The 10,653-nt window shown below is 34.9% G+C and overlaps 1 protein-coding gene across 1 annotated transcript in view; it reads left to right on the forward strand.

The window, feature by feature from the left end:
• The window catches only part of LOC106104736 (OTU domain-containing protein 7B-like), a 16,275-nt gene that overhangs the window by 3,340 nt on the left and 2,282 nt on the right, over positions 1-10,653 (forward strand). The window contains exons 2-5 of the mRNA XM_013284866.1: positions 3,661-3,717; positions 6,398-6,517; positions 8,385-8,535; positions 9,348-9,602. Coding sequence (XP_013140320.1) covers positions 3,675-3,717; positions 6,398-6,517; positions 8,385-8,535; positions 9,348-9,602 — 569 coding nt within the window. The 5' untranslated portion in view covers positions 3,661-3,674. The remainder of the gene's footprint in view (positions 1-3,660; positions 3,718-6,397; positions 6,518-8,384; positions 8,536-9,347; positions 9,603-10,653) is intronic.

Consider the following 10,653-nt stretch of genomic DNA (forward strand, 5'->3'; position numbering starts at 1 on the left):
ATCCATATTATTAGATAATAGATGAGGTAATATAATTAGATGATTACAAGTTGCTGTTTGTTTTTTTTTTTAACTTAGTACTATTTTATTCGTCAATCGATGGTTTAAGAGTCTATGCTTATTCTATGCCCAAATTAAAAACATTGATTTTATTTATTTCAGTAATTTAATATATAGTAACTCCCGAAATAACTTTAATGTTCTCTTAAAAACATTTTGTTTGTATAGTCCGTCAGTGGAAACCCACACTTACAAAATAATAGTAGTTTTACAGAACGGTATTTTCTTATCGAGAGTGCCAGTGTCGGTGCAATAAATAAAAACAATCTTGTGTCCGCAGCCATGCGAAGTTTGTGTTTTAACAATGCTCATAAAACCTGAAATGATGTCACCTTACAAATATGGTTATGATTACACGTATATATTTTAAATGGTCACGGTCAACATAAGAACTCTCCTTATGGCCCAATACTACAACGAATTGTAATCTTCGCTTAAAAAAATTTATGGAATTTCAAATACAAACTCGGTATTACTAATTGAGATGTTACATATCTTACCTCTTATTAATATTATGAATGCGAAAGTTTAGATGGATGGCCATGCATCTATCTAACAAGGCTACAAAGGCTACTGGCTACAAACTCTAACAAACATTCATGTTTATTAGAGTATGTAGCCTAAACGGCTGACCGGATCTCGATGAAATTCGGCTTAGACGTAGAGAATAGTCTGGAAGAACACATAGGCTACTCACTTTTGCTTTTTTTTTTAATTCCACGCGGACGGAGTGGTAGGGATATTTTCAGTATTCGGGCATTAGTGTCCTAAAGAGTGTTGTTATTTCTACTTTTGCGATGTTAAAAGTTAAAAGATATACTATAACGACGTCACCAAACTACGTAGTTAAACACAATACAATAGTTCCGGTGTCGGAGTGCGTTCTGAATGGCAAGTCCTCTGGTGCGTTAAAACGTGGCGCTCTAGGTCACCGCGAGTGGCGACGCTAGCGCGGAAGTCTCGCTAGGAATACAGAAGTAAAACGCTGCAATATATAAGAAATGATTTATTTATCTGTAACAATAGGGGTTAAAACAACTTTAAAAGATACTAGTACTATTAAACTATCAAATTGTAGGGACAGGTCAAAATCTTACCGCTTATCTTACTGATATTATAAATGCGAAAGTTAAGATAGATCGATGAATGGATAGATGTTACTTAGAGTTTGTAGCCTAAACGGCTGAATCACTACGAAATTTGGCATCGACGTAGAGGATACTCTGGAAGAACACATAGACTAGTCACTTTTGTTTTTTTTTTTTTTTTAATTTCACGCGGTTGGAATCGCGAACGAAAGCTAGTTAAACATAAAGTTGAATATGAATTTGAAACACTATATCCCAGCCCTTTGAAAGCCTTAAAACTCTAAGTTCTTGTTAATATACAGAATAAATTAAGTATTTTTGTTGTCCAAAGAGTTTAAAAGTCAAAAAGATAAAACATTGACCTAAAATAAATTTGCAATTCAGCTCTACTAGCTCTTTGTCAAAAATAACATACTTTGATGAAAATAATTAAGTAGAACTTAGTTTGTATGTGGTATAAAAACAAAAGTATACTTAAGATAAGTAGTGGAAGACAAAAGCAACAAAAGACGACAACACTTGTCTTTGAATTCTTTTAGAATTTTCTTTATGAATAGTATTGATATTCCTACCATTTCTTCTTTCTATTTGATGATGAAATCCAAAGTTTGGTCAACAATTAGAGCGGGCGTACATCTTTGCGACTGGACTATCTCACAACTGTGTGCGATTGTCGATTGTTTCGCAGCCAAATCAACTGTTTAGTTGCAGTTAAAATTGGGTATATGCGCACCTTATAAATTCATAGGAACCAAAGCGCGACTATACAGTTGTGATATAGTTAGTCGAAGGTGTGTGTTGTCGTAATATCGTACATGATAATGTAGCTATAAGTGTTATTAGCTACCCCACAAAGTTCTTTTCTTATGTTAATGTTATTTAACATCCAAAAATATAAGACTCCCGCTGTAAGACAAAAATAATGAACCATTCGTTTGAGACTGAAATACTTTTCCAATTTTTGTCTTTAATGGGTATTGACTTATATGCTGTATAAAAACATGAGAGTCGCAGGATTATGGAAAAAACACAGTTAGCAAGATCGAATAAAGAATTGCGGAACATCGGTAACTCCCGTATCAGTAACATTATGTACCGAATTAATTTGTATTATGTATAGAAAAAATAATTTCACTATTCATACTATAATGGCCACTTTAATATACGTTTATTTACAAAATATTCGACGAGAGATGCGGACATAAAGTGTTAAGATTGAATTTGGATGGCTACAAATGTAGAGAGACCGAAGAAAGTATGGATGGGATGTGTGAAATAGGATATGTTTAGGAGTGAATTCAGATATGACGGCTGATAGAAATGTATGGAAGAGCACATACTGTGGCGACCTATAGGGCAAGAGAAAGTTGATGATGATTTTTTTATATCATAAGGTGGCAAATAAGCAAGCGGCCACCTGAATTCGCCAAAAGGCGAAACGACCGCTGCCCATAGACATCCGCAATTGGAGATGCGTTGCCTACCCTTAAAGTGATGATGTTTGTTTACAAAGTTTCTAGAGTTGAATCTAATGGGAATCAGCATTGCCTTGTTGGGGCGATCTGGTCTATCTCTTTATATGGATTCCTTACGCATTACGTAAATACAGACTGGACCCACGCGTTCGATATTATATAATGTTTTATAAAATGCATAGTACCCACTTGCAACGCCTACGTTACTCTGTATTTGTTTATATGACTCAGTATTATCTCGTTGAGATATTTCTAATATTTATTTTAAAATATGTAGGTCATCGGATTTCTTATCCAATCTTTCTCAACACAATACATTTTAATAGTTCTATCTATCTACCATCTACAAATGCTTCATATCTCAAATGCGTATACATTTATTTAGCAAATAGACGCATGTTTACTCGTGACTAGAAACAAAAAGGAATCGCTAATATGAAAGTACCAACATAAAAGGACCTATGTCCTACTGCACCACACAAAAGATTTCCTTTACCGAAATGTATTAACGCGTGTCTTTCGGGGTTTTTATTTACTGGTTGTTATTTAAAACGCACCGTTCTATTTTTGAGCTCGTGTAGGCGAAGTTGTATCATCCACCGTGCGTTTATTTTTGCTTTCATTCGTCATATTCTGGCAAAGATCCCTGTAAACGTGGACACCAAAAATGTGTTAACTCATTTCTATTTATGAGTGAAATTAAAATAAAATGCTGACAAAACTCCTTTTATGTATCACCAGTGTTTTGATGAATTTAATATTTCAGTTTCAATTCCAGGCACCCTGGAATAGTCGAAAGATCATGTACGGTGTTCAAAAAAGATAAAAGAAAGACGGCTATCAGCCATTAATGTGCTTTTGTCCATATTTTTATTGACCGACTTCCCAAAAGAAGGAGGTACTCGATTCTCAATTTTTTTTTTACTTAGTTTTTTGTTTATTACTTTACGGTTTACAATCCTTTCTATAAATCTCCTATTTCCTTTTTTTATGGTAATTGTTTTATTGTGTTATATATGACCATTTCCTTTTTACAGATCAGGTGGTCGGAATGGTGATGGAGGCCAACCCTATTTCTGATACTCATAGCGATGGTAAGTTTTATTATAGTCTATTTTATTTAATATAATATGAGGTGGCAAACGAGCCAGCGTCCACCTGAATCCACCGAAATGGCAAGCGACCGCTGCCCATAAACATCCGCAATTATAGGTGCGTTGCCTATCCTTAATTGACGGAGGAGAAGACGTGCATAAAGAGGACATTTCCCCTCACTATGCGTTTCCTCCACCGTCAAATCTACTTTTCCTTCCCATCCTTTCCTCTTAAGAAAAGGGTGGAAAGGGAAAGGGACTAAAATTTTATTTAATAAGGGCATAATACAAAAAAATTCTTAATCTTTATCTCTGGCTAAAAACTAAGAAACATCCTTCTATATAAACGCGTTTGAACATTGAAAACTTGCAGAGATATTTTAATATCGGTCGTTAACCTTAATATAGATTTGCTCAGCAATTGCTACACATAGATTTGACTGAGATGTGTCAAATAAGATCGGAGTACTGTTCCTAATTATAATCCAAGCCACTGCCGCGGAATGTCGTCCCATATTAACTTCTGACGCTTTATACTGCAGATGTTTTTCCATCTGTTGCGTGTTACAGCATGGATTAGTGGAAAATGTATTACGTTGATAATTTTATTATACTCTCTACCCCAAAGGCGATGAACCTATTAGATTGTGAGGCCACATCCCTTAACCTTTCCTTATGGTTTTTAAAACATCATCTTACTAATATTATAAATGCGAAAGTTTAGATGGATGGATGGATTGATGGATGTTTGTTACGCTTTGTAGCCTAAACGGCTGAACGGATCTCAATGAAATTTGGCATAGACGTAGAGGATAGTCTGGAAGAACACATAGACTACTCGCTTTTGTTTTTTTTTATTCCACGCGGAAGAAGTCGCGGGCGAAAGCTAGTTAATAATAAATATTGGAGTATTTTATCGACGAACCAAGTAGTTAAAAATATAATAAGCTTAAAAATATTACTGGCTCTAGTATCCTTGATAAAGATTAATTACATATAATTTGTTATATAAAGAAAGCCTATACACCTATACATGGCTTCCTCGTAATATGTATGAACTTTATCCAATTAAAACAATTATAATATAAAAATGTTGAATCAGTAATTAAGGTTACTGGCATGGTGAAATATAGTTTAGAAGAAAAAAAATTATAACCTAAAAATCTTAAGTAGAATTCATCAGTACTCAAAATGAGGTTAATTGTTGAGTCTTGAGGTTTAAACAAGTATGAAAACTATTATTGTTTTTAAACACGTAAATTAGCAATTCTGGCTAACTGCCGCACACAGAGTCGTTAAATGGTTAACAAGGTGGCCCTTAGTTTCATATTAAATCTACAACAAACGGCCGTAAACTGTTGACCGAAATATAAGTTATTATATTATATTATCTCGATTAAATTCTAATCTATATAAAGCGTAAACACACACTTCTTTGTTGCCTAAAATGTCAGCAATTACACCATATTTTTGAATAATCTTATTTTTAATAAAAAACCCTACACTTACGACACGCTTTAGGCTGTATATTTTCACGCCATTAAACTCAGGGGGTAAATATTTTGGATAAAAACCCAATGTGGGAATAGATAAGTACACTACAAGACCATAAGTTGCTGCCTACATCAAGGAAGCAAGATTGCCAAGGTTTATCATGTCATTTTGACATTTCCTATTGATAATTTGACAAACGTAAACAGTAATATAAAATTTTCATCATTTCATGCGGATGAAGCCGCAGGGGAATAGCTAGTAGATTATAAAGTCTGCATTATTTAAGTTTCAATCTGTCCGCTCTATATTTTTATTTACACCATGGACTACAAGGAAGTGTGAGATCACATTCCTTAGTCTCACCAAGCAGAGCGTAACTTAGTTCGAATTCCAGTATAAAGTCCTTATTTTAACACGCTTATTATTTACTAGTATTACGTCACGGTATCCCTGATTTCCTCCCACAATTACTTCGCACACACTACCACATAATACATAGAACATTCCATTTAGAGGAAAGAATAATTCTTTCACAATTTTTATTTAAAACCGCACATGTTTTTTAATGCAAAGGTTCAGCATTTTAATTGCAATAATAGTATCTATTTGTATTCGTTTTGAAATGCTTACGTAACTTGCTAATGACATATTTGGACTGCAACTTTGATTACAGAATAACAGCTCTTAATTTGCAGGAAGTAAAAGTTAATTTCGTTCGCATTAACATTCTAACGGCCAGTGGCCCCTCTATTCAAATACTACGTGACTTGATATCATAATTATTGGCACTTGCCATACAGTTGCGATGATACGTAATTAAGCACTATTTCGTGTTTACAAATTGGTGTATCATATCATATATGAGCTATTTGTTCGTGAGCACTAATACCACAATAGAGCGGGCGCACACCTTTGACTAAAATCGCATAACTGATGTGCGATTGTCGATTGTTTCGCAGCCAATTCAACTGTTTAGTTGCACAACTAAAAATCGTCCAGTGTACCTACATGCTCATAGGAAAGTGCAACTAAACAGTGTTTAGATAGTTTAGTCAAAGATATTTTCAAGCTTAAAGTGAAACTCAATATCAAAGACAAGAGAACCAAAATGATAGAATAGATTTTTCCCGTTATTCATTATTGTAATGTTTAAACCATTTTAATTTTTTCACACTGTATATTTCAGATCGAGTACATCGGCCGAGGGCGGGTGGTGACGTCATGCCAGAGCGGTCTGTCAGCAACCTAGACCTCGCCATGTCCTACTCAGCGCCTTCTAACTTAGTGCTCACCCCAGCACCTGAATGTAAGTTGAATTAAACCCTATTTCGTTCCATAGAAGGATACATATCGAACGGCATTTTCGCCAAAATCCGTCAAGTGATTTGTAAAGCATCCCTCTTCTGTCAATGAAGCAAAAAAAGTGTATATCAAATAAGGCAGCTGTTTTTAGTGCTTGTATAGTATTCCAAAGTAGAATATAATCGCAAAGGGTCGTCACATCTGTCGATACTACGACAGGTGGGAGGTTCAATGCCATCGACCAGCCTGTCAAGATTATACGTAAAAGTAGAGGTATATAATTAATTTTACCGTACCTTTCTTGTTTATAAATTGTACATTTAATTAAAACGTTTAATGTCTAGTGTCTAAGGGATAAGGGCAAGTGGATGATGATGTTTAAGGTCTAGTGTCCCACCACTGGCTGATAGAGGGTCACAAAGCTTAGTGACGTCACTGTCATAGAGAATACCAAAATCCGATATTTCCATCACATATTTTATAGAATACATTGTTATCTGACAATTTACAAGAATTGTGGGACAGGCCCTTACTGTTATAAATTGTAATCTGAAACATTTCAATGAGAACGGCGCAATAGTTTTCTACCTAATTGGTTTGTTAACCCACATATCAGCAGTATTACCATTATTGGAATTATTGCTTGGCTTTTATAAGTAAGTAGCTGTTCCCGTGCGAGTTCATCCACATAAAATTATGATTTTTTTTATTGTTTACATGTGTCAAATTATCAATTGCAAATGTCAAAATGACATGACATGATGACAAAGCACGGCAACCTTGCTTCCTTGATTTTGACAGCAACTTATGGTCTCTTTCCCACATTAGGGTTTTTATCCAAAATATTTACTCTTTAAGTTTAATGGCGTGAAAATATATAGCCAAAAGCGTGACGTAAGTGTAGGGCTTTTTAATAAAAAAAAGTATTATTCAAAAATATTCTGTTATTGCTGACAACTTAGGCAACAAAGAAATGTGTGTTTACGCTTTATTATAATAGTATAGATTTCTTTTAAATACAGTTAGTTTATTGACCTCTACATTTGACAATATTGATACGAAGTTCATGAACTTGGACATCATTTAATAAATCGTACACAAGTATACTTAAAATACGAAATACTGTACAATAGAAGCTGCACCTAAATTGCTATGAAGGTTAACTAATTCAAGTTCATCACGACCAATAAATGTGGTTAGGTCATGCTCTCCGGTTTCATACAAACATATAATCTTATCTATTGTAATTACTGCAAATATCACTATACTCATGGCCGGTTTCCCAGCTACTTTTAACCATTCGTTAGTGTTATTGATTCCATAACTTCATGAAATGCGTTTCCGAACGAGCTAGCTGAGTTTTACTCCTTTGAAATAGTACAACCTAACACTAATGAATCAGTTAAATACTAATAATCTTACTTGTTACTAATATCATAAATGCTAATGTTTAGATGGATGTTTGTTAGAGTTTGTAGCCTAAACAGCTGCACGGATCTCGATGAAATTTAGTATAGATATAGTGCATAGTTTGGAAGAACACATCGGCTACTCACTATTGTTTTTTTATTCCACACGGACGGAGTCATGGGCGAAATCTAGCGGTAAATGAACGGAAACTTCAGTAACCCAGCATCAGACATCAAAACTTGTTTGTCGCCTTTTAAAGCCCCAAAGGATATAACTTATAATATTCTTGTTAGTAATACGGTCGGTAAGATGTGTTAGTTGGGGAAAGATAAGATTGGACGAGAAGTTAAAAAGTAGATAGATATAGAAAAAGTTGAAGGTTATAGAGGTTATTGAAGGGTATTAAAAGGTTACGGGTTAAAGCCGGTTAGTAGTCAACTCTTGTGTTTGATATTTTCCAGGTCGCAAGCTATCACGTGGTATATCGCGAGCGACGGACAACGAGGGTCTGGTGTGGGCACTCCGCAGTAACACCGAGCCTGAACCCAACACATTGAGCTCAGACCACATACTGCTACTGCCAGATATCTCCGTATATCCACCTGATTTCAGGTAATATGCTGTCTCTTTCTTTCTTTCTAATATTATAAAGAGGAAAGATTTGTATTTTTGTATGTATTGAAATAACTCAAAAACTACTGGGTCGATTTCTAAAATTATTTTACCATTAGAAAGCTACGTTATCAGTGAGTAACATAAGAGCAACATTTTTTGTATATATATTTTAATACCTGCGATGTAAGTCGTGAGCAAAAGCCTAGTTTTGAAAGATATAAACAAGCAAGTACTTTTATTGCTCGCCTAATCCAATTGTTGCACTAAGTTGTATTTTTTTTAAATAAAATTTAAATGCCCCTCTAGGTAAGATTTTTCTTGTCAAATCTATATATTTTAATGTCAATCTAACCTAAGAGACTTACTTAGTTACCATTAAATAACTGGCACTAAGTATAGTCCTTGTTCCCAAGTAGCCTTTCTGAAAAAAAGATAGGTCAAATTGAACAAGGAAGCTTCAACAGCGATGACTTGCGTGTTCTGTTCTGACAAAATTTACGTTACATGAAACACTTCGTATGTTTACATGAAATATAAACATACTATGTAACATTCGCGTGCAAACATCCTTATGAATAAACTACTTTAAAAACGTCGAAAGAAAACAAGAGTAGACAGGGTCAAATTGTTTACCGTATTTTTAAATTATTTATTTGTACAGTTACTAGAAGTACTATAAAGAGAAAAAAGAATTTTCAAAATCGGTCTACTAGGGCCAGAGATATAACATACATAAAAATTACAGACGAATTTTTTCCTCTCTTTGGACAGTAGGTCAAAAAGGTTGACTTCACCTTAAATGTTTCCAGAATATTCATCGAAAAAGACTTACTAGAAACGGCAACTCTTGTTACTCTCGAGTCTGCTGGTATTTTAAACTGGTGGCGACACGGGCGCGTGCCGGGCACCCCGCGCCTGCTGCCGCTGGCGACCTCCGGCGACGGCAACTGTCTGCCGCACGCCGCCTCGCTCGCTGCCTACGGCTTCCACGACAGACTGCTGGCTTTGAGGACTAAAGTGCAAGCCTTGCTGTCCGGTGAAGGAGGGGAAGCATTAACCAGTAAGTTATTTATTAGTTAAACCTCTCACTGGTTTTAAACTTTCATTTAATCCCCTTTAAGTGTCAATAGCCTAATGGTTAGGATAATTTTTGATCACGTGGTTGAGTGTTTGGATCCCGCAATATGACTATTGTAAACCATTCCTAGCACAAGCCTAGAGCTTAGTAAGAATGTTAAAAGTAATCTATACTATTATAATAAAGCGTAAACACACACTTCTTTGTTGCCAAAGATGTCAGCAATCATAGCATATTTTTGAATAGTTCTTTTTTTAATAATAAGCCCTACACTTACGTCACGCTTTAGGCTATATATTTTCACGCCATTCAATTTAGGGGTAAATATTTTAATGGGGGATAAAAATCCTAATGTGGGAAAGAGACCATAAGTCTCTGCCAACATCAAGGAAGCAATTGTCATTTGTGCATTTGAATTTTGACATTTCATGCGGATGAAGCCGCATTGGAACAGCTAGTATTAGTTAATTATCAAGAATCTGATATTAAAAAAATCCCTACAACTGTTTTGTATCTTGGGTTATGGAAGAAAAAACAGAGGTTAGCTCATTGTTAAGTTATAATGTAACCAAAACGGTGGTAAAATTATTGAAGCTTACAAAGAAAGTGTTAATACCGCAATTATTTTTTGCTTTGTTTGATTATTGTTTGCTGTCCAATTCTTGTTTTTATCCCCTTTTATTCTATTACTTTCTTAACTCATTGCATTGCTAATTAAAGATACTTAGGGCCTGTCCCACCACTGCTTGATGAACCTAGATTACCAAAATTCGATATTCCGATAACATATTTTATTCTTTCGGTGTTATCTAACAATTTACAACCAAAACTGTGATATTAAAATAGAAAAACTGTAAATTAGCAATAAGAAAACTATAAGATGTTGAAAGAGAAAAAAAAATAGTAAATTAGGAGTTCCCACCCGCACCCAACGTCCCTTTCCCATAAATGTTAGGGGGAACGAGAGGGCGGCATAGCGCCGCCTATAAAAAAAAAACAAAAAACAAGCAAATTACAAGAATTTGGTATTACTGACT

This window comes from Papilio polytes, unplaced genomic scaffold (assembly GCF_000836215.1).
Source record: "Papilio polytes unplaced genomic scaffold, Ppol_1.0 DF823399.1, whole genome shotgun sequence".
NCBI classification, from domain to species: domain Eukaryota; kingdom Metazoa; phylum Arthropoda; class Insecta; order Lepidoptera; family Papilionidae; genus Papilio; species Papilio polytes.